Source organism: Sciurus vulgaris, assembly GCF_902686455.1.
Source record: "Sciurus vulgaris genome assembly, chromosome: 2".
NCBI lineage: Eukaryota > Metazoa > Chordata > Mammalia > Rodentia > Sciuridae > Sciurus > Sciurus vulgaris.
Genome location: NC_136462.1, coordinates 4656275 through 4681124, shown reverse-complemented (window position 1 = coordinate 4681124; position 24850 = coordinate 4656275). Strand labels below are relative to the sequence as shown.

The 24850-nt window shown below is 41.6% G+C and overlaps 1 protein-coding gene across 3 annotated transcripts in view; it reads left to right on the top strand.

The window, feature by feature from the left end:
- PPP2R5C (protein phosphatase 2 regulatory subunit B'gamma) overlaps positions 1 to 24850 on the top strand; it is a 139056-nt gene that overhangs the window by 9793 nt on the left and 104413 nt on the right. For all 3 annotated transcript variants that reach the window (XM_079130103.1, XM_079130107.1, XM_079130102.1), the window contains exon 3: positions 8032 to 8194. In XM_079130103.1, the coding sequence (XP_078986229.1) occupies positions 8032 to 8194 (163 nt within the window). The remainder of the gene's footprint in view (positions 1 to 8031; positions 8195 to 24850) is intronic.

The window sequence follows — 24850 nt, the reverse complement described above, 5'->3', positions numbered from 1 at the left end:
GCTTTGCCTCTCTCTGTCTCTTACCAGTGGGTGGTACAGTGTGTGGTCTCTGGTGTCTGTCTGCTTCCATTTGGCATGGTGTCAAGGCTCATCCCATTTGGGCCCTATGTCAGGGCTCCGTTCCTCCTTATGGCTGAATCGCATTCCATGGTAAGGACAAGATACACTCTATTTTATCTGCTGATGAATATTTGGGTTGTTTGCACTTGTGACCTTCTGTGAACAGTGTGCTGTGAGCACTGTGTACACGCTTTTGTTCAAGCACCTGTCTTCAGTTCTTTTGGGTGCTACGTACAAGTGGGATTGTGGGTCATGTGATGCTTCTGTATGTGACTTATTGAGGTCCCTGACTGTTTTCTACAGCCCCAGCCCGTTTTACACTCCAGCCACGCACAAGGTCTCCAGTTTCTCCATGTCATGCTACAATTACTATTTTCCACTTTTTAAAAAACAATAGCTGTGCTGGTGGGAAGTGAGGTGCCAGTGTAAATTCCCCAGGGAAAGATCTTGACTGATGTCTAACACACTGACCTATGTGCCACATCACACTATTTTGATTAAAATACTCCATTTATGTATGATGTGTCAAAATGCATTCTACTGTCATGTATAACTAGAACAAAAAAAAATTGTATTATTAAGATTTTTCTCTTTTAAAAGTTCTTCCTCAGCATACAAAAATAGACTGTCTGGGAGGACAGGCAGTTTGGCATTGCAGGAGCCACAGTGTGTGCTGTGGTGGGAGCTGCCGAGTGATGGGCGGATCTAGAGCTCCAGCAGTGGCAGTGGCAGGAGTCAGCAGGCCCTGAAGCTGGCACGTGAGTGTTGCAGGGAGACAGGCAAGACACAGCTCCGGCTCTTAGAGGGCTCGACAGGTCTTTGCAGAGGCAGACTGCGACTGGAGGCCAGCATCAGCTGGCGCCTTGGGATGTCAGGGACGCCGTTGAGCCTGACTCCTGTGAAGAGTTGAGCAGAAGCAGCATTCGAGCCAGGATGGAGGCTCGAGCGTTTCAGAAGCTTTCACAGGAGGCGGGAGAGTCGGAAGGGGAGGAGGGTGTTTCATGTAGAAGGAACAGGACGTGTTCAGAGAGCATTCACAACTTAGTGCAGCCTGGCATGCCTGAAGTGAAGGTTCAGCAGGGGACGTCTGGTAGCAGCATAGAGTTGAGCAAAGACTGGGTGGTTACGTCCCAGTTGTGTAGTCCAGAGGTGAGGGACGAACCCGAGAGGAGCGCAAAGGTTTCTCACATGCACAAAAGTGGAGGGAGACGTGCGAGAGACTCCCAGGTGCTCGTCACCATCTTCAACTTTGTGAGGAGGTTGGCGGTACTGCTGGTCCAGCCTCCCTGCCGCCCCTTCCTCTGCTCAGACACTGAGGCTCAGCTCAGTCATGCTGCATCCTTCCTCAGGACCCCTGTCTTTCTTTACGCACTTTGGCCATATGTGCTGAAAGGGGTCAGCATGATACCTCTGTACGTGCAGCAGGGCCCTGGTCACCTCCAGCCTCCGTTTATCCACCTCTAGCCATCCCTCTTCTACATTCAGGCCAGCTTTTTTTAACTTCCACAAATGGAAGAACATGTGGTACTTGTATTTCTATATCTGGCTTTTTTGAATGTCCTCATTTCATTCCATGTTGTTGCAAAGGACAGGGTTTTATTATTTATGTCTGAATAATATTGCATTGTGTATATAATGTATTTTCTGTATCCATTCATACGTTTAGGTACCTAGACTGATACTGTATCTTAAATTATTATAAATAGTGCCACAGTTAATGTGGGCATGCAGGTATTTCTCAGGTATGCTGATTTTATTTCCTTGAACTTTATACCCAGAAGCAGGATTGCTGGATCATGTAATGGTTCTTAGTTCATTGACGAACTGCCATACTGTCCTCCGTAATGGCGGCACTAGTTTCCATTCCTACCAAGTACAGAAGAGTTCCCTTTTCTCCAGATCCTTACCAGCACCTGTGGTTTTAGAGGTGGTGGTTGGTGATAGCTGTTCTAACTGGAGTGAGATTGTTATCTCATTGTAATATTTTCATGTATTTATTGGCCACTTCTATTTCTTCTTTTGAGAAGAGTCTGTTGGTTCATTGACCTTTTTTTTTTTTTTTTTTTGGTGCTGGGGATTGAACCCAGGGCCTTGTGCTTGCAAGGCAAGCACTCTACCAACTAAGCTATACCCCCAGCCTCATTGACCCATTTTTAATCGAATTTCTTGCTCTTCGTTGTTTTTTGACTTTCTTATGTATGCTGGATGTTAACACCATGTGGACGGATACTTGGCAAATACTTCCTCCCATCCGTAGATTGGCTCTTCTATTTAATGTTTCTCTTGCTGTGCAGAAGTTTTTAGTTTGATGTAATCCCATTTGTCTCTTTTTGCTTTTGTGTCCTATGCCTTTAGACTTAAAACCAAATCACAATCATCACACCAAAAAAACACTGAGACGGTAACAGTGAACATTGGAATCACCGCTGCCCTGCTACCTTCTTCTGTAGCTGTGTATATTACATGAGGCTGTTAAGTGCCTAGAATTTCTCTTACTATATCTCTGCCTAGATTCCTTTTTTTCCCCTTCTTCTTCTTCTCAAAGTTTAGTTGTTGAAGAAATCAAATCGTTCACGTAAGTTTGAGGGATGTGATTTTCAACCAAGTGTGATTTTGCCCCCCGTGGGGCATTTGGCAGTGTCTGGAGACATTCTTGGTTGTCACACCTTGGGGCAGGGGGCTGCTTGCTTCTTGTGGGAAGGGGCCAGGATGCTATGAACCACCTGCAGTGCAGAGTGCAGCCCAAAGAACAAAAGATTTCCTGGCCAGATGTTAGCAGCTGCAGCAGAGAGCCTGCCCCTGCCCGCACTGTGCTCTGCAGAGTGCAACCTGTGGCTGCTCAGCATCTTCTCTTCCATTCTGTAGAGGCTCGATCAGATGGAGGCTGGAAACACTTCTTAAATGGCATGTCACATGACATCATATGGTCCTTGGCATGTAAGTGGTGGCAATTAGGTCCTTCCGTTTTCAAGTTGCAGAAGAGGAGAATTTTGAAAGACTGCAGAGCAGAATTGTTCCAACGCGTGGTGTCAGGTGGGAAGTGTTGAGGCAGTGCTGGGATCACCCTGGGACGTGAAGTCAACCAAGGGTTCAAGTCTGGGGAGACCAGGCGCCATATGCCTCTGGCGATCACCCCACACTCTGCATCTCGGTGTCCTTGTCTGGGAAATAAGGACACGGCAGGGCATGGGAGTGCCTACAGGTTGTGTGCCATTCTGGAAGAGCTGCTCCCCAGAGTCCCCCCGCCCCGCCTCCCTCCAGGCTACCACACCACCAAGACAGGGCCACACTGCGTCACTTGCAGGGTCCAGCACAGATGTGCACTGGACAGATATTTGCAGGGTAAATAGCAAAGATTCTGTGTGAGCAGTGCTCCCTCTGGGCACTGGCCCTTGCATGTGCGTTGGCCTGATGTCCAGGGGTAAGGATGGGCTTCTTGCTCATGGCTACTCACTTCTCCAGGCACCCTGCCCTTTGTCCTCACTAGGTGATCCCCTCTGGCCTTCTCACTCTCTCAGCCTCCTCCCTTCACCTCTTTACAGTGACTCTAGGCAGACAGCTTCATGTGGTTCTTTTTCTCTACTCCTCCCCCAACTGCCCCCTCTCCACAAAACCACTGGCAGGTATCCATGCCTCAGACCATCCTTTTCCTCTCCTGCCCTCTTCTTCCTGCAGGCCTGGGTCTAGGCCTTCCCTGTGCAGCCCTTCTCTAAGCTGCAGCTCCTCCTGTGGGCCCCATCCCCCCTGCATCCAGGCACAGCCAGCTTTCCCACCCTAAATCCTTGCAGGCTTTCTCCTGGACCCTTTCTTCCAGGGCCCTGACTCCTCTGTCCTTTCTGACCAGTTCTTTCAGAAATGTTGCTAATCCTGGTGGACTCCTGCCTTGTCCTCAGTTCTAGTTGATTCTCCTGGGCCCACTCCAGGAAACCGACCTCAGTCTGCCTCGATCTCTGTGCTGCCGAATCTGGTAGGCGCTTGGCCATTTCAGGGCATTTGACAGGGCCCTCATCCACTTTCCTGAAAGGCTCTCTCCCCTGGCTTCAGGGGGCCACACTTCCCAGGCTTCTTCCTGCCTGGCAGCTGGCAATGTGCTTTTTTGCCCCCAGGCTGTCTCCTGCCTCTTTTCTCCCTTTGTCATCCTCTGTCGGGTGTTCATGCCCCAGACTTCAGGAACCACATAGGGACTGTTGACTTCCAAATTCACATCTCCAGCCCAGACAGCATTTCCCAAGTGCCCACCGGGTGGCAGGCACACTGCCCTGGGCGCTGCCCACGGGTGCTAGGAAGGCAGAAGAGTCTCTGGGGCAGGGTAGACCCGCCATAACCGAGAAAGCAAGCAAAAAAATCCAGCTGCTGATTTGTTAATAAGGAAAATAAAAGAGTTGGTTCTTGAAAAGCTTGGGCTCCTCATCCTTGAGTGTTGGACTTGCCACCAGGGACTTGAGACAGCACACCACACACTTGAGCTTATTACTTCCCATCTCACTGGCTTGTCCACTGTCCACCTGTCTGTTAGACAGAGTGGGGGTCTTCCCTGACTCCCTTTTCTCTTTTCACCCAGACTCCTGTCCTCCAGCTTTCTTGATTTTACCCTAGTATCTCTGCCTGTCCCATATGCCGCATTTCCATGAGCTCACACCGAAAGGCAAAGTGATTCTACCCTAGTATCTCTGCCTGTCCCGTAGGCCACATTTCCATGAGCTCACACCAGAAGGCAAAGTGATTCTACCCTAGTATCTCTGCCTGTCCCGTAGGCCACATTTCCATGAGCTCACACCAGAAGGCAAGCCTTCCCACAGGTCCTCTCACCCACTCCTGCAGCCCCCAGAGTGTGGGTGGTGGTCCTCTCACCCACTCCTGCAGTCCCCCAGAGTGCGGGTGGTCTTTTAGAAAGTGCAATCTGCTTCCACCATTGCCCAGCCAAACCTTCTGACCTGGGCTGGTTGGTCTGTCCACTGCATCGGAGAGCTCCTGCGCCTCCGTGGCCTGTGCGTGCTTGTCCTCCTCTCTTTGTTTTGACTCTTGACAGTGATGAGCCTGTGGGGACCCCCACAGCTCCTTTCCTCCAAGGAGCCTTCTTTGGTTGCTGGGTCCCAGAGGACTGAGAGAAGGTAAGAGACAGTCCCTGCCCTCTTGGGACTCATGGTCCTCATCAGGGAGAGAGGAGTCTACCTCATAGCTGACAGGAGAGTAAATGTGCCATGTGCTGGGGCTGAAAGGTCCCACAGTGTGATGTGACACAACACCGGCGCCTCCAGTGCCATGTGGGCCCTATGAAGAGTGTGAGGAACCACCTCAGTCTGAACGTGGCAGAGAGTGGGGGCCTGAAAGAACCAGAGTAGTCAGTGGGCAAGAGGACAGAGGCACGGGTGGTGGGGTGACGCCTGGGCAGAGGGTGGTAGCTTTCATGAAGCCGGAAGGACCTGAAGTCGTCACGTGGGTTAAACTTGGAGCATGGGAGCAAGTTTTCTTTTCTGGAAGTTCACGCTGCTGCCTCCGGAGAGAAGGCTGTTGGGGGGACCAGAGTGGAGTGAGAATGGCAGGGTCCAGGGGAGAGGAGCCGTTGGCTTGTAGTCTGGGATGACTTTATTCCTCAAACATCAGAAATCTTGTCTCAACCTGTTCCCCTGTGAGGACCTTCATTTCCTGTGTGTTTGATTCGCTCCTACTTTGTGAGTTAGCCAGATCCCCAGGTCACAGTCTTACATGAGATGCACAGTTTATTTTCCTGTTGGGGTAGGAAGCAACTATGGAGCAGCATTTATTTTTCTACTGATTGTTTATCAAGGTCATTATTTGTATAGGTGTATTATTTGTATGGATTGAGCTTCTTGGAAAAATAAAAAGGAAGCAGAATTTATGATCTGTTGGAACACATGTATGCAGTTTGCCATTTAAAACAAGAGCAGACCCTGGGAGCAGCTCTGTGTCTTTGGAGTAAATGTGAGGGTTTTTCTAGGGTCATCCTAAGAAAGCTAAGCAGTTAAGTTTTACCTGGGGGAATTCCGAGAAAGAGTTAAGTTATAGATGGTGTTTTTAAAACAGCATATTTATTCTTTCATGATCCAATAGAAAGAATGACAGGTGCTGTATTAGTTGGGCTTTGTCACTATAATGAAATATGTTTTGCTCCCAGACTTGGAGGCTCAAAGGCAGGGTGCCATCGGCTCGTTCTGATGAGGCCCAAATGGCAGACGGTGATGGTGGGAGTGTGTCAGAGCCAACAGTCCCCTTTCAAACCCAGGACAGAGAGAGATTAATGTCCCACAGTCGCTCCTGAGGCCACACCCCCAATGACACACGGACCTCCCAGTAGGCCCTGCCTTTTAAAGGCCCGCGGCACCTGCCAGTACCACCACCCTGAGGACCAAGTTCCCATCACATAAACCTTTGAGGGGAATACAAACCATAAACACCATAGCAGATGTCAAGATCAAAACCAAGAAAGTGCATTTTGACCGGAAACCAGTTTGTGGGAGAGAAGGTGACCTAGGCCTGAACTCCCGGTTCAGAATTCTGCCTGCTGTTTTGGGCAGTCTTATCTTGGAAAACTCTTGTTATTCTCAGGTAAATTATTAAAAAATAAAGCAGCTCTTACTGCTTAGTGAAAATGTTTTTCAAAAATGAGAACAGAGGACTGGGCTTATAGCTCAGTTGGTAGAGTGCATGCCTCACAAGCCCAGGGCTTTGAGTTCGATCCCCAGCACCACAAAAAAAAAAAAAAAAAAAGGGATTAATTTGGGGCTCTGTTGATATGCTTGCCCTCCGAGGCCCTGCACAGCTGGGGACTGGGTTGGGTGGTTTGTGGCTCTAGGTCAGAGCTTGATAACTTTTGTAAAGTACATCTGGGCAGAAACAAGCTCTGCTGCTTTGGGCAGACAGGTGGGGCACAGCGAATATGTTGTGTAAATTCTAATAGGCAACAAACTGCTTGGTGATGGTGGCAACAAACCATCTGGTCTGCCATCTCAGCTGGTCTTTGCCCAGAGAGCCCTCCCGATGGGAGCCCGGGGTCACAGTGGAGAACACAGTCCTCTAGACCTTTGTGGGTGGCTCTGCTGCATGTTCCCTCTGACTATCCTCCACTCTGCACCAGTGTTTCCTGGTGTGTTGCAGGCCAGCCTCATGGGTGGCATGACCGTTGTGGTTGTGATGCCATCTGGAAATGAGTGGGAGAATAGGAGCAAAGCCAGGAGGAAGAGCAGTTCTGGGCTCCAGAGGAGCACCTTTCTGCAGCCTAGCGAGGGGCTGGCAGGGAAACCTATCCTCTTGGGAGGTCCTGGATTGTGTTCACTTCCCGTTGCTTCTGTTACACGTGGCCATGAACGGAATGGCTTACAGGAGCACAAACTTACACCTTATAGTTATGGGGATCTGAAGTCTGAAAGGGAGATGGGCAGAGCTCTGCTGCCTCTGGAAACTCCAGAGGAGAATCTGTCTTCTAGACCTTTCCAGATTCTAGAGGCTGCCTGTATAGGGGCTTGTGGTCCCTCTTCAGTCTTCAGCTCTCTCTGACTCTGGCCTCTGCTTCCACCATCTGATTGCCTTCCCAACTCTCTGCCTCCCTCCCAGAGCTGGAAATGGTGGTGCAGGCCTGAGACAGGAGGATCGCAAATTCTTTAGTGAGACCCTGTCTCAAAGTAGAAAGTTTAGAAAAGAGCAGGGGGTGTAGCTCAGTAGTTCCATGCCCACTACTGTTTTAAAAAAGAGAGAGAGAGAAAAGAAGGAAGGAAGGAAGGAAGGAAAGAGGGAAAGAAGTGAGGCATCTCGTGAGCCTCTGAAGGTCCAGCATCACTGGAGGTGGGATTCATGAGCCTGCTCCAGCAGCTCCAGGGATTCACGTCTGCAGCAGAGCAGAGAACACTGTCCCAGAGCAAGACTTGAGGGTTTATGTGTTTTTTCTGTATTTTATTTGTCCCATAGACACAGCTCTTTTATGTATTCATTGTTCTGTTTTTATTTGGAAAGCAGATTTCCAGTAGAAAGAACAGCCTTGTTGCTGTCCAGTCTTCAACATCTTCTAAAATAAAGGTACCAGCCCCTCAGCCCATTGTGAAAAAAGACAAGCGGCAGAATTCGTCTCGGTTTAATGCCAGCAATAACAGAGAACTGCAAAAACTACCATCATTAAAAGGTAATGTTTATTTGTCTTTTAACAGTTAAATTTTTCACTACTTGGGGAAGAAATATTTTGATAGTTTGCTGCTTCTTATTCCTTTGCTGTGTCTGTATTTCTTGGGATCACCTTTTCTTCTCATTTGAGTTTTTTTTCTTAAATTGTATGCCATTAACTTATTTACTCAACTAACAAAACAAGTTCCAGAGCTATTAAGATAAAAATGCAATAACTAATGTAAGTATTCTACACTAAAAAGACAGGAAAAACTTCACATCTTTTCATAGTAGTTTCAAGAGAGCTAGACAGTTTTTCATGTAAATAATTCCCTGTTGTTGGTCTTTGAACTGTAGCAGTTCAGAAAGGAGTTTCTACAAGTAGGGTAGTTGTAAGAGTTATAGTAGAACCTCTTCCTCCTAGTATTAAATGAAGAAGTAGCTGCGATACTCCATGGGCTTGCTTTGTTGTGAACCATTTGGAGATCACCTCCATCAGGGCTCCTATGAGCTCAGTCAGGGAAAGGGTACTGCACTTGAAATTTCCCCCCAAATGGCACAGCTGCCTCTTCCCATTTGAAGGTGCTCAATTCCTAAGAGTTTCCTTCAGATTTTGAGGTTGAGATATTGAAAATCTTATCAAGGAAGTGGGGTAAGGACCCTAAGTTAAAAAAAAAAAAAAGTGTGGGGGGCGGAACCTTTGAAAACCTTGATATTTGCTGATATAAAAGCTGGTACACCAAATAAAGAAAACACTGGCTGTTTTTCGTACCTCAAGTTGTATTAATGGGCCTTTTACAGTTAATCTTCATTGAGCTGGATGGTTCACACCATGGGGCATAGCAGGAGCTCCATGCAGATGTGCAGGGGTTGAGGGGAATGGGTACAGGGATAGGTGAGTTTGTGAGTGAGTGAGTGGATGGATGGAGGTGGGCAAGTAGATTTATGCATGCATTTCTTTTCATTTGCCTGCTGAAACCGGGGTTCTGAACTCGCTGCATTCTGCATAACCTGTATTGGCTTTATTCACTTCACCTTGGTGGTTGGTAGTAAGCTCACTACATTGTTTCTGATGAGTCTTTCCCTTCCCAAACAGTCCATGCCTTTCTGGTGCTACTCATTCCCATTCAGCCAGTGTGTGCTGGACACTTAGAAAAGCAGGCCCTGTTCTGATACTGGGGCGTAGCATTAAACAAAATTAAATCCCTGTGCTGTGGGACTCAGCATCCCAATGGTGACTTAGCAAAAGGACTGTGTTGGGGGGACTTCTCCCTTCAGTGGCCTCAGGAAGTCCGGGGTCAGAACGCCTTGGATGTCTGGATGACAAGGCTGGCTATTACTGACCCTTCACCCACCAAGCCCTGCCCAACCCTGTCCCACCCAGCACATTGGGTGTGTGCTCTGCCCCTCTCACACACAGATCGGAGCCTGGGCAGGTACCAGTTAGGCTCAAGTGCTTGCGGCGCTCCTTCACGTCTGCAGGAGTCTCTGCACACGCCTCTTTCGCTCTGCTCCTGCTTCCTGCTCTCAAGCCCCACTTCTTCCTTTTCTGATTACCCCTGTCACACAGTGTTCTTCCGTTGACACCTGAGTCTTAATGGTTCTGCAAGAGTGTGAACTGCGTGGTCTGCCCATGTCCAGGAGCATTTTGCACTGATCAAGACCTCACTGGGCTCACTCAATAATTCTTTCTAGCTGTTCTAGAACAACTGAGAAAGGTATAGAAGCTAAAGTAATACTGTCTGGTTCAGAAAAAAAATCAGAATTTATTGGCATTACCTTAAAGTTCTCTATTAATTTGGGTAAGATTGATACTTTTTCCCCTTCTAGAAAAAGACCCATTTTTCTGAGTCTTGTTTTCTGTTAGGCCTCTACCTTTTCATTAAATTTATTTCTAAATACTTTGTAATTTTTGTCATTCTTAGACTGGATTTATTTTTTCCATTTCTCCTCTGGATTGATTCTTGTTAAGTTCCTGAAAACAATTGGTTTTTAAGTGTTTCCTTTTGCCATCACCATACCAAATTTTCTTATTAATTTTAGTAAGTCTTTTACTGGAGTCTGCTTACATAGCCCTCATAGCCCTGTCAGTGATAACTAATTAGGTCTTTTATCTCTGTTCCTTTTTTCGCCCCCAGTACTGGGAATTTCACACAGGGCCTTGCGCATGCTAAGCAAGTGCTCTACCACTTGTGAGCTACATCCCCAGCCCTCTATTTTATTTTATTTTGAGACAGTATCTCACTGAGTTACCCAGGCTGGCTGCAAAGTTGGAATCCTCTTGCTTCAGCCTCCCAAGTAGCTGGGATTACAGAGTATGCCACTACTCCTGGCTCTCTTCTAGCATTTATACCAATATATGCTGGTAATTCTAATTTTATTCTAACACTAACCAGGACCAGTTAAGCACAGGTAGTAGGTGAGAGCAAGCATCCTGTTTCTGACATTTTGGTGAATAGTTTTAGGATCGCCACATATAAAGTGAACGTGGCTCTTGGTTCTGAGAAATGGTCTTTACTGGGTGACTGGTATCCAGGATCTACACCAGCATAGCCCTGGCTGACTGTGCAAGCTGGCGTATATGCTGCTGCTGAACCAGATTAAATGCTGTGTGATTTTTCTCTGTAAGATGTTAATACAGTGTTGTGATTGCCATGTTGATAGATCTTTTTGGTTTTGCATGATCTTTATTGGAATAAACCTCAACTTTGCTCCAGCATATTATTGTTTTTATACATTGCCTGATTCCATTTACTTAATTTTCTTAATCTTTGCTTTTATAATAAGTGCTGGAGAGGAAGTGGAGAAAAACAACTCTTTCACACTGTTGGTGGGATTGCAAATTAGTTCAACCACTGTGGAAATCAGTATGGAGGTTCCTCAAAAGAGTAGGCATGGAACCACCATATGATCAGCTATGCCACTCCTCAGTGTTTATCATTACACTACAGTGGTACATGCATACCCCTGTTTATAGCAGCACCAGTCACAGTAGCCAAAGCATGGAAGCAGCCCAGGTGTCCATGAGCAGGTGAATGGATAAAGAAAATGTGCTGTGTACACAATGGAGCTTTATTCAGCCATGAAGAAAAATGAAATGATGTCAATTGCAGGAAAATGGATGGAACTTGAGAACATTATGTTGGGTGAAATAAGTCAAACTCAGAAAGTCAAGGGTCACATGTTTTCTCTCATGTGGAAGCTAGAGAGGAAAAAGGAGGGGAGAGGATCTCATGAAAAATCCAAGGGAGATGAGTAGAACAGAGGAAGGTGACGGGGAGGGAAGAAGTGCAGGGGAGTGATAATTGGCCCAATTATATATTGGTTTTTTTCATCTCATGCTGTTTTATGGGTTCTTTGCATTTTACAACATGACTGGCAAAATCAAGCAGGCAAGGCAAAATAGCAAAGCTTTTGTCTTAAAGAGTTGTGCAATCCACATTAAATCTCCATTGCAGTGGCCCTGTCCCTAATATGGGTTTGAGTGATTATCCTATAGTGTTGGTGCACTTGGGAATGAGAGGTACTGGGTGTGTGTTTTCCTTTGAGAATAAAGTCTCGCTGAATTCACAGGAGATGTAAATCTTGAGTTTATGAGTTTGTAGGATTGACAGCACACTTCTGCAATAGAATAGTGTGTGTGGTTTCTTAAAGCTTTGCCAAAGAAGCTTATTTCCTGAATTATTTCCCCTGACTTTCAAACACATAATTGGGGAGAAACAAAAAGACAAACCAAAGATGATAGAGACGCTCCAGTTCAAGGATCAGGAATTCAAAAGACAAGGAGTTGGAACACCTTAAGGTATATTTTCTCAATTACAAGTAGTTATTTTATCCAAGTAGTAATTTCCCTTGCTTCTGGGATAAAAATAATTAAAATATATTGCAGCATCCTTGGAAAAAGTAAACTTAAAACTTTGTTTTTTCAGCATTCTGCAAAAATATGATGTATTTCCACTAAGTGATGAAGGTCCAGTGGCTCTCTTACTTTGGATGTTCGTACATTAAAAATACTTCTTAGCATAATTACATATTGTTATATTGTGCACATGTAAGAGTATGTATGTAACATATCCCACCATTAGTGCACCAATAAAAATGTAAGAAAAACAAATTTACTGCTTGAAGCTAGTGTGTAGTTTTCTTCCTTTTTTATACAATTATGTCTCATCAAACCTAGATGCATTGACATTGGGACTCTGATCTTTCCTGAACGTGGTCCACACAAGGCTTCCACCCAGCTCCCTCACACTACCATCTCATGACCAGGATTGATGCACCTGGACTTCAGAATAATAAAATTGTGTTCATGAAATAAAGTTAAAAAGTTGCCCTAGAACTCAACTAGGCTGAGTGCTTTCTCTGTGATAATCTGTAGCTTCCTTCCATAGTGGGTTAATTTAGAGTGGGTCATGGGGTTACTAGTACATGATACTGCTTAACAAATCTTTTTGTGGTTATGGGATAAAGTCTGGGGCCTCATGCCTGCTAAAGTAGTGCTCCATCCCTGAGCTAAATCCCCACCTCATTTTTATTCCATTTTGAGACATCTCTAACTTAAAGAGGCTAGCCTCAAACTTGGGATCCTCCTGCCTCAGCCTTCCAAGTAGCTGGAATCACAGCCTATGCCACGGCTCCCAGCTTAATGAATCTTTTCATTTCTTTTTTCTACCTCTGTGGTCATTATTTCTCTTTAGGAGTTTGTTTATTATTTCAGCTATTTTGTTTATGTTTAGCATCTTTCATCTCCACTTTTATCTTTAATTATCCTTTATCTTTTATCCTTCTCATTTATTAAGTCAAATTCACTTATTTTTAGTTTGCTTTTAAATAATAAAGGAATTTAAAGCCATGTATTCCTCCGAGAATAATGTCAGCTCTGTCCCTCAATTTCTTTTTTAACTTTTCAAGTCATAGACTTTCTGAGAGTTTTATTGAGGCATGATTCACATACCACTGTGAGTGGAAAGGTGTCTTATTCCCTGGGTAGAGCTGTGCATCCGTTACACACTCCAGTTCTGGAACATTGCTTTTTTTTTTTTTTTTTTTTAAGGTTTTTTTATTATTTTTAAATGGCACTTCTTTTTTTAACTTTTGTTTTATATTTAGTTGTAGATGGACAGAATACCTTTATTGTATTTATTTTTATCTGGTGCTGAGGATGGAACACAGTGCCTCACACATGCCAGGGAAGTGCTCTGCCACTGAGCCACAGTCCAGCCCCAGCTCTGGAACATTCCCATCATCCTCCCAGAGTCACCTCCTGCTCATTTGCCATCAGCACCCACTCCCAGCCCCCACCGCATTTCTCTGCTTTGGTCATTTCTCTGCTTTCTGTCTCTAGATTTGAGATTGTACAATATGTGGTCTTTTTCTTATAAAGTTATTAATACTTTCCTTTTCTTTACTGCTTTTCAAGTTAGCTTTAGCAACTTCAAGGGACAAGAGTTTCTTCGTGTTGTTTTTGTTTTCATTGACACGGTAATGGCAGTATTTATGGGATAAGTGTGATCATTTGAGCCAGGGTCTCTAAATTGTGGAGACCCCGCAATTTCACACACTGCAAATTTAACACACCCTGCAAATTTAACACATGAAATTATTAGGTCTTTGTGTTAATAACTTTCTGATTCCACTCTTCTAGTTATTTTGAAATGTACATTTTTGTAAATTAATCACTGCTATGCTCTGGAATACTAGAACTTATTCCTCAAACCTAATTGTATTTTGGGGCCCATTTTCTAGCCTCTCTCCATCTCCCAACCCTGCCCTTCCCAGCCTCTAGGAACAATTCCGTTCTCCCTTTCTCTAAGATTAGCATTTTTAGCTTTCACGTATTGTGAGAACATGATGCATTTGTTTTTGTCTGATTTATTTCACTTAATATAATGTCTTGATGTTTTGTCCATGTTGCCATAAATAACAGGATTTCATTCTTTTTATGGCTCAGTAATATTCCATTGTATATATACACATTTTCTTTATCCATTCATTCTTTTAGTTTAGTTTTGTTTTATTTTTGGTACTGGGGATTGAACTCAGGGGCACTCAACCACTGAGCCACATCTCCAGCCCTATTTTATATTTTATTTAGAGACAGGGTCTCACTGAGTTGCTTAGCACCTCGCTTTTACTGAGGCTGGCTTTGAACTCCAGGTCCTCCTGCCTTAGCCTCCCAAGCCTCTGGGGTTACAGGCGTGCACCACTGCGCCTGGCTTATGCATTCATTCTTCATGGATACTTTCGTTGACTGCATCTTTGCCCTTGTGAACATTGCTACAGTAAACATGGAGTGTGGAGGTCTCTTCAACATGATTGCATTTCCTTTGTATATAACCAGTAGAAGAATTGCTGGATCACATCGGTAGATCTATTTTTAGTTTATTGAGGAACCTCCATAATGGTTGTGCAAATTTACATTCCCACCAGAAGTGTGTAAGAGTCCCTGTTTCTCCACATCCTCATTGGCATTTATTATTTTTTGTGTTTTGATAATAGTAATTCTAATTGGAATGAAAAGATATCACATGTTTTGGATTCATATCTCCTGGTGATTAGTGATGTTGAGCATTTTTCACTTACACATTATGTTTGGATCTTCTTTTGGGAAATGCCTATTCAGATCATGTGCCCAGTTTAAACTCAAATTATTAGGAGTAATTTTTTACTGTTGAGTTCCTTATATTCCTTATATATTCTGGGTATTAATCCCTTGTCAGAAGAATAGTTTGCAGGTAATTTCTCATCTTCTGTAAGTTGTCTCTCTGGTCTGTGGATTATTTCCTTTGTTGAACAGAAGCTTATTTTAATATAATCCCATTTGTCTAATTTTGTTTTTATTGCTTATCCTTTGGGGGTCCTATTCAAAACATCTTTGCCCATACCAGTGTCTTGAATTTTTTTTAATAGTTTCAGATCTTACATGTAGGTCTTTGATCTATTTTGAGTTTTTTTTTTTTTATATTGTGAGAGATAGGGGTCTATTTTTATTCCTCTGCATGTGAATATCCAGCTGTCTCAGCACCATTTATTGAACAGATTGTTCTTTCTACAGTGTGTTTCAGTACCTCTGTCAAAAATCAATTAAATGTTAGATGTGTGGATTTATTTTCTGGTTTTTATATTCTGTTCCATTGATCTATGTACAGTTTTTATGCTATTACCATGCTGTTTGGGTTATTATAGCCTTGTGTAGTTTACTTTGAAGTCAGGTATTGTGGTGCTTCCAGCTTTATTCTTCTTACTCCAAGTTTACTTTGGCTATTGGGGTCTTTTGTGATCCCATGCAAATTTTATGAATTGTTTTTCTGTTTTTGTGTAGAATGTCACTGGTACTTTGCTAGGAATTACATTGACTCTATAATTACCTTGCATAGTGTAGACATTTAATTACATGGAATGTCTTTCCACTTATGTGTGTCCTCTTCAATTTCTTTCATCAGTGTTGTATAATTTTCATTGTAGAGACCTTTTCTTAGTTAAATTTATTCATAAATATTTTATTTTTTGTACCTATTGTGAATGGGATTCCTTTCTTGATTTATTTTTCAGCAAATTTATTGTTAATATATGGAAAAAATCTGATTTTTTAATGTTGATTGTATCCTGCAACTTTACTGAATTTTTAAAATCAGTTTTAATGGTTTTTGGTGGAGTCTAGGTTTCTCTCCATATAAGATCAGGTTGTCTGCAAGCAGAGATAATTTGACCTTTTCCTTTCCAATTTGGATGACCTTTATTTATTTTTCTTGCCTAATTGCTCTGCCTAGGATTTCTAGTATTAAATTGAATAAGAATGGTTAAGTGAACATGCTTGTTTTTTTCAAGATCTTAGAGGACAAATGATTTCACCTTTTCCCTATTCATTGTATACAGCCTTTATTTTATCAAGGCACATTTCTTCTATAACTAACATATTGAGGGTTTTTTCTTCTCGTGAAAGAATGTTGAATTTCGTCAAATGCTTTTTCTGTGTCTGCTGAGATGATCACGTGGGTTTTGTCCTTCATTCTCTTGCTGTGATGTGTTACATGAGGAGAACCAAGTGTGTCCATCAGTCCTGCCTCCCTGGGATAAATCCTACTTGTTCATGGTGTACAATCTTTTTGATGTGCTGATGGATCCAGCTCACTAGTATTTTGTTGAGAAGTTCTGCATCTGTTTTCATCAGGGATTTGGGTCTACAGTTCCTTTTCTTTTTATTTTATTTTTTTCTTTCCTTTTTCTTTTTTTCATTATGGCATTGTCAGATTTTTTTTTCCTTGTCAGATTTTGGCATCAAGGTAATGCCTCATGGAATGAATTTGAAGGGTTTTCTCCCTTTCAATTTTTTGGAATAGTTTGAGAAGAATTGATGTTAGTTCTTTAAAAGTTTGATAAAATTCATCAGCAAAGCCATTAAGTCTTGGGCTTTTCTTTGTTTAGAGATTTTTTATTCCTGATTTAATCCTGTTACTCATTATTGGGGCACTTAGGTTTTTGTGTTTCTTCATGGTTCAGTTTTAGTAAGTCATATGTGTTTAGAAATGTATATTTTTCTTCAGTTTTCCAATTTGTTAGCCTACAGGTTTTTTTACAATAGTCCCCAATGATGTGTTTGTGTTTCTGTAATATCTGATGTAGTGTCTCCTTTTTCTCCTCTGATTCTATTTGTTTAACTCTTCGTTTTTCTTAGTCTACTTTTGTTTTTCTCAAAATTACAGTTTTTTTGTTTCATTGATTTTTTTTTTTGTTTCATTGATTTTTAAAAAATTTTTAGTCTGTTTTATTTATTTCTGCTCTGATCTGATTATTTATATCCTTCTAATTTGGGGTTTGATTTTTTTCTTGCTTTTCTAGTTTCTTGAGCTGCATCATTAGGTCGTTCATTTTAAATCTTTTGTTTTTTTCTTTTAATGTAGGCACTTATTGCTATAAACTTCCCTTTTAGTACTGCGTTTGCTGTACCCCATAGGTTTGGGTATGTTGTGCTTCCATTTTCTTTTTTTCAAGAAATTTTTTAGTTTCCATTTTGATTTCCTAGTAGGTCCATTAGTTTAATTCCCATGTATTGTATGATATCTGAAATTCCTCTCGTTGATTTCTAGTTTTGTTCCATTGTAGCCAGAGGCAATACATGATATATGATTTTGAGTTTTTTTGAAATTGTTAGGACTTGATTTGGGCCTGACATATGGTCTACCCTAGAGAATGTATGTACCATGTGTTGATTAAGAAGGATTTGCAAAAAACTTAACACCAAAAAAATCCAAATAACCCAATCAATAAATGGGCTGAGGAACTGAACAGACACTTCACAGAAGAAGAAATACAAACATAAAATCAACAAACATATGGAAAAATGTTCATCATTTGCAATTGGAGAAATGCACGTCAAAACTACTCTAAGATTTCATCTTGCCCCAGTCAGAATGGCAGTTATCAGGAATACAGGCAATAATAAGTGTTGGCGGGGATGTGGGGACTGCTGATGGGACTGCAGATTGGTGTAGCCACTATGGAAAGCAGTATGGAGATGGCTTAGAAAATTTGGAATGAGGGGGCCAATTCAAAATTCAGTAAGCAACTAGAGTTAAACTTCTGTTGACTAAGCATATAATTTAAGTTTTGTTTTGTTTAATGAATTGAAATATTTAATCAATTTTTAAGTCAGTTCCTGTGCATACCTAGACTTTAGTCTGCTGGTGCCAATAGAAGACAATTTGTATTTTACTCTGTACTCCAGGTAGGGTGTCGTGGCAACTGCTGCTCAACTGAGATATGTCTTTCAGGGCAAGGAGCTTCTAACTTAAGTCACTGGGAACAGGCATGTTTTGGGTGAGTGCTAGTGACCAAGTGACTTGTGAGAAGAGGTATCGTTTCTCAAAATTGTACTTTCTTCAATTTATAGTTGGTGTGGAAAGACTTAAAAGGTGTGTGTAGGTGGGATTTAAGATAGTATTATGACTTTTCAGATCGTCCTTAGACAAAGTGACCTGCCTCAGCTTTCTTAAGTGGTGAAACCAGAACTGAAATTGACTCTCCTAAAAGTTCTGTTTATTCTAACTTTGTAAGTAGGTACTGTTGAGACTTCATTTTAACACGTCTCTTATTTAGAAAATATTTTTTACTCTGTGTCCCTTTAGGTTTTACTTATTTGTATTTGGGGAAAAAAATCATCCAGTATTATCTTGGAAGTTAATAATTGTAAGACATTGCTCACTAATTCTAACATTTGCCTAAATATGAGCATAACCTGGTGAATTCCTTAACCAGTAGAAAATTGGTGGTATGATCTTATTAATGCATCTTCCATTTAAATGTTAATTTTAGTTAGAGGTGTAAATAAACTAACAGCCAGTTTAGACTGATCTACCTTTTGTGTAAAAAAAAAAAAGCCAAGATGTTACACAGAAGATGGTGCATGACTTGTGTTGATCTCTGGCCCTGTTTGTTAACTGGTTGGATTGTATATTGGCTGACCATTCATCTGTTTCCTTCCTTTGTTGTATAGTCTTTTTCAATTCTTATAATATGGGACTTGTGTCTTGTAAATTATTGTTGCCTAAGGTTATGTGGTCCTTACCCCTTGTGCGACACTAAAGTGAACCCTTTGCTTTGCACTGCCAGGTACAGATATAAGTTGGGAACTGATTTTAGGATTCTACCTCCCATCGGCTCAGTAATGTGAGAATTCACTTCTGTCAGCTCAGACTGTTTCCTAATCTGTTTAAAGGGAAACTAGCATAAAGCATTTCAGTGTTGACTACCACTGAATACTTCACAGATGTTAAATGATTGAAACGAAAAAAAAAAAATTTGGAATGAAACCACCATTTGACTCAGTTATCCCACTCCTCGGTTTATACCCAAAGGACTTAAAATCAGCATACTAAGTGAGGCAACCACATCAATGTTCATAGCAGCTCAATTCATCATAGGTAAACTATGGAACCAACCTAGATGCCCTTCAACAGATGAATGAATAAAGAAAATGTGGTACACATACACAATGGAATATTACTCAGTCATAAAGAAGAATGAAATTCTGGCATTTGCAGGTAAATGGATGGAACTGGAGAATATCATGCTAAGTGAAATAAGCCAGTCCCAAAAAAACAAAGACTGAATGTTTTCTCTGAGAAGCGGATGCTCATTCACAGTGGGGGGGGTGGGTAGGGAAGAATGAAGGAACTTTGGATTATGCAAAGGAGAGTGAGGGGTGGGGCAGGTGGAGATGGGAAGGACCGTAGAATGAGACAGTCATTATTACCCCATATACATGTATGATTAAAATTTTTTTTAAAAAAAAGGATTTGTATTCTGTAGCTATTGAATGAAATGTTCTATAAATATCTTTTAGGTCCATTTACATCCTCAAATATTATTGTACTAGAGTCTGTCTCTCCCTTCAGATCCAATGTTCGCTTTATATATTTGGGTGCTCTGCTTCTGGGTACAGAGATATTTATAATATTTATATCCTTTTGTTGAATTGTTCTCTTTGGGATCAGTGATCTCTAAGAAGAGATCAAGAGACTTTCTTGTTAGTTTTTTTAGTCTCTTTTATGTGCTATAAGTGTAGCTACTCTTGTACTAGATTTTGGTTTCCATTTATTTGTAATATCTTTTTTTCCATTCCTTCACTTTCCATCTATATATGTCCTTACCAGTGAAGTGAGTTTCTTATACACAGCATATAGTTGAGTCTTGATTTTTTTTAATCCACTCAGTCAGTCTATTAACTGTGGAATTTGATCTGTTTACATTCAGGATTATTATTAATTGGTAATAATGTATTCCTGTCATTCTGTTAATTTTTGTCTTGATGTTTTATTTATCATTTATTCCTATATTCCTCTCTTGTTGTTATCTTTGTGGCTTGATGGTTTTCTGTATTGATAATGTTTGATTCTTTTTCTCTTCTGTATGTCTGCTCTACTAGTAAGTTTTATACTTTTGCATTTATTCATGATCATCTGTTTGCTTATAAGATGTGAGAGTCCCTTACACATTCCTTTTAATGCTGGTTAGTGGTAATGAATCCCTCCAGTTTTGCTTCTCTGGGAAAGACTTCAGTTCTTTATTTTTGAATGATAGTGTTTTAATAACTTTTTTCATCACTGTGACCCAAAGACCTCACAAAAACAATGTTAAAGGAGGAAAAGTTTATTTTGGGGCTCCCAGTTGCAGAGGTCTCAGTCCATAGATGGCAGTTGCATTGTTCTGTGCCTAAGCTGAGGCAGACATCATGGCAGAAGGGTGTCGTAGAAGAGAGCAGCAGGAACATGGCACCAGAGGCACAGAGAGAGAGAGAGACTTCTTCTCTTACCAAGGACAAAACGTATACCCCAAAGGCTTGTCCTAATAACCCCCTCCTCTAGCCATGCCCTGCCTCCTACAGTCACCACCCTGTGGGTCCCTACCAGGGGAGTGATGCCCTGACGAGGTTAACACTCAGCCCAACCACTTCACTTCTAAACGTTCTTGGGATGTCCCACAGGAGCTTTTGGAAGACATGTCACATCTAAACCATAACAGGTAGCTTTTCTGGGTGAAGTATTCTTGGTTGCACAGTATGTTATCTTTTATAACGTGCTTTCTTACTTGGTATGAGGTTTTGGTGGTGCATCCCTATTGAGTAGTTTGTTTCTTTTTAATGCTGGGTAGTACTCTTGTTATTATGGATATTGCCATTTTTTGTTTGTCCAGTGGCCAATTAATGGGCACATGGGTTGGTTTTTTAAGCTAGTATGAATAATATTGCCGTGAATATTCATGTATAAGTGTGTGAACATGTGTTTTCATTTCTTTTGTGTCAGTATCTGAATCGAATTGCTGGCTTGTGTGGTAAATTTTTGTCTAGCTTTTTAAGAATCTGCCAAACTATTTTCCAAAGAGGTTGCATTATTTTTCATTCCCACCATTGATTCCCGAGGGTTCCGGTGTGTCCACATCCTTGCCTGTGCTTGTTATTGCCTGGCCTCCAGATTGTAGCCTTTCTGTGGGTGTCTTGCTGGGGTTTTTATTTGTATTTCCCTAGTGATTGGAAATGATAAGCACCTTTTCATGTGCCTGTTCGCTATTTGTATATCATCTTAATGAAATGTATTTTCAAATTCTCTTGTATGTTTTTAACTTGATTTTCTTATTATTATAACAGTTCTTTATGTATCTTGGGTATATGTCCCTTATTTTGTCATAAAATACAATGAATACTTACAGAAATGAAATTTAAAATACTCCCACAATTTTCATTATCATAGTCAGCAGACATAAAATTACCCTGCTAAATTGCTATCAAAATTTCTAACACTTGTTTTCAATTTCTACGTGATTGAGAATTTTCAGGTTTATCTATATGTGTTCAACCCGTTTGTTAACCTTTTAACTTCAGAAGTATTTTTTCATGTCTGAAAATTCTGTTTGAGTCTTTTTAAAATCTGCGCTGTTGTTTTTAAGTCTCCCTATTCTGCACACACTGTGGAGCTTTACGGTAAGCACATTGTTCACGGCCTGCAGCAGGTAAGACCAGCGTCTACAGTTCCTGTCACATTTTGTTCATGATGTCTTCTTTGCTTGTTTCCTGACCTCATCGTCGTCATCATTGCTATTGTTACACACTGGTCATTGTATTAAAATATTTGAACCCTACAGTCAGTGTTTTCAACAGGGATTTGTTATCGAATTAGTGGCCATGGGGGACTCCTTGTCAGAGACCTGCCAGTCTAAACCACAACACCAACTTATCAAGTTGACCAAGCCAGCTGTTCTGCCCAGGTGTACCTTGTGTATCCTGTAGTGAAAATCTCTGTTGGCTGGACTAGGACAGGGTTGGTGCTGTTACTCAGCAGACGGTGTCTTCCTCTGTGGAAGATATGTGATCTCTGGTTGCCTGAGAAATGAGGCTCAACTTCACCACCACATGGTGACAAGGACAAGCCATTCCTCTCTCCAGTACAGTTAAATGCTTCCCTTTGCAATTCAGAAATCTGTGAGGTATAGCCTGACACCCAGCTGATGTCTATTCCCCATCAACCACATGCCGATCTTTTAAACAGCTGTCGATAACCTTTCCTGAGTCCAGTTTTACAAGTGAATTTGGCATTCTTTTGAAAATGATTATTTTTCATACCAACTGGATATTTGATTATCCTGAAATATGGTTCCTGCTGGAAAAACAGTGTAAGCATAATTCTTTTGTCTTTGAGTTACCAGTTTCCCTGAAATGGTAACCACTTAAGCTTTTTTCTGACTTCTTTTCTGTGAATATCATTATGGAGTCTAATGTATTGTCTTTGATGTCAATTTTTAATCTAAAATCATTATTCTTCCTGTGTTCAAATACATAATTTCAACCTTGAGTGTCCTTTATGCTAACTCTTGTGTACTTTTTGGATCATGTTTTTTATTTCTTGATCTCCAGCAGTGAGATATGCTGCAGGCTCATTTTGCACCTTTTCCTGCCCCAGACCTGGAATCAGTCTTGGTTCCTTTAGTGGGAAATGCTATTAGAGACCAGAACTAAGATTACTTTTAATTGCTTTCAGTGGCGGGAGCTGGAGTGTAATTATTTTTAAATCATGCATTCATATTGATATTTTTAATTTAACCTTAGTATTATAGTGATCTCACTTTTTTCTTGGATTTTCATAGTTTTACCTCTGTCTTATGCTGAAAATCTTGCTTTCTAACATCATTGATGTAGTTTTTGCTGTACAGCAGTGATAAAATATCATTAACTCTTGAAAGTTTGAATTGACTCATCTCATTGCAGAAAGAGCTGTTGACATTTTTGTTGGGATCCACTTAAATTATAAAGTGTCCAAGGAAGGGTTGGAATATTAAGGTTTTTGCCTTCTCCTGTTTAGGACTATGCTGTGTCTATTTTCCTAAGCCACTTTTGCTTTCTTTAGGGATGTTTTACAGTTTCTCTTGTGTGGATTTTGCACATTTTCTTATTAATACCCAGATGGTCCATTATTGCTGCTGTTGTTGAAATAGGGTTTTCTCTTCCATATGTAAAAGTTGTCATCATTTTGACCCTTACTTTCACATCATGCTTCTGTACTGAATTATCATCTTACTCCTTACAATATTTTTCAGTTGATTCTTTTGGACATTCCAGGTATCTGGATCATCTGCCCCAAAAGATAGTTTCACCTCTTTTTTTGATTCTTATACCTTGCATGTCTTTCTCTTGAGTTGACTGACAATTCCAGTACGGTGTTTCATGGTAGTGGTGAGAGTGAGCACGCGTGTCTTGTTTCTGACACCAGTGGGAATGACAGGTGTCATTTTAAGCGTTGTTTATTATAGCATTGTGTGGGTACCCCAGCTTTCCATGGTTATAAGCAGTGCCCATATGTAAATCTTTTATTGTCCTTGGTCTCATCTTTTAACTTCTCCTTAAGCTGGATTCAAAGTAAAGCAGTAGGGGATCAAGGAAGAGAGATTTTCAGAAACTCTGCAGGCTCTGTGCACATGCCCTCTGCGGAGGTGGTGCCATCAGCTCGTGCTCCCAGTGTGTGTGGGGTGTCTGCGTGGTGGCATCACTCCAGCAGGGCCATGATTCAGAGGCTTTGGTCAGTTGCTAAGTTGGAAACTTATTTTGTATTTTGTATTTTAGTTTTTTGTAACAGGTTGAGTACAGTCTTCAGACCTATTCACTGCAAGATCTTTCTGGGAATCAAACCCTTCATTTGGTATGATTGGTTTGAAAGGTAGAAGTGTTAAGTGTTAACTGAAGAGACCAGTCTTTAAAAGTGACTTACTGATACAGTGAATTCATCATGTTTCTTGAGGACTTGCTCCCTGTTTTAAAAAACAATAGCCAGGAAGAAGCCAGACTTATGATGGAACAATGCAGGCTGTACTTGTCGGTTACCAGGAGACCCTGCACAGGAGACCCTGAGGTTCTGGCCTTCCGTGAAAGCAGTCCTCCTAGAGTCGTAGGAGAATGTGCTCAGTTTCCCAGTTTGGCTTTTGAGTGGCAGTTAACATTTTATATATTCTGCTTTCCTTTCATGAAAGTGCAACACTTCATCTCGTGCACAGCAGTTTATTTTCAATATAGTTGAAAGTTTTGCCATAACAATGCATGCTTTTACTGCTTAAAAATGAGTTATGAGGTCTGGGGTTGCAGCTCAGTGGCAGAGCGCTAGCACGTGTGAGGCCCTGGGTTTGATCCTTAGCACCACATAAAAATAAATAAATAAATTAAAGGTATTATATCCATCTACAACTAAAAAACATTTTTAAAAATGAATTATGCACATATTTACAGGGAGCTTGGCCTCTTGCCTCTTAGTTGAAGAATACTAAGAATGGAGGGCTGGGGAGATAGCTCAGCTGGTAGAGTACTTGCCATACAAGCACAAGGCCCTGAGTTCGATCCCCAGTACCACAAAAAAAAAAAAAAAAAAAAAAAAAACACTAAGAATGGAGTGTGAGAAATTTACCAGATTGCTGACTTATCCTGATCAGCCTAGAGAGGGCCAAACAGGGAGACTCTGCCCTGATGAGTACTTTCTTTGTCGTGCGTTTTGACTCTGTGCCTTGTCTTGCTTACCCATAGTCCCTGTGCTTGGTGAGCCTGCTCCCAGATTAAACATTTGACCATCTGTGTTGGTCAGAGCAGAAGAATAGCTAGAATGGTGTCCAGATGCCTCCGAGCCTTCCAGGCACCATGGTGTTCATG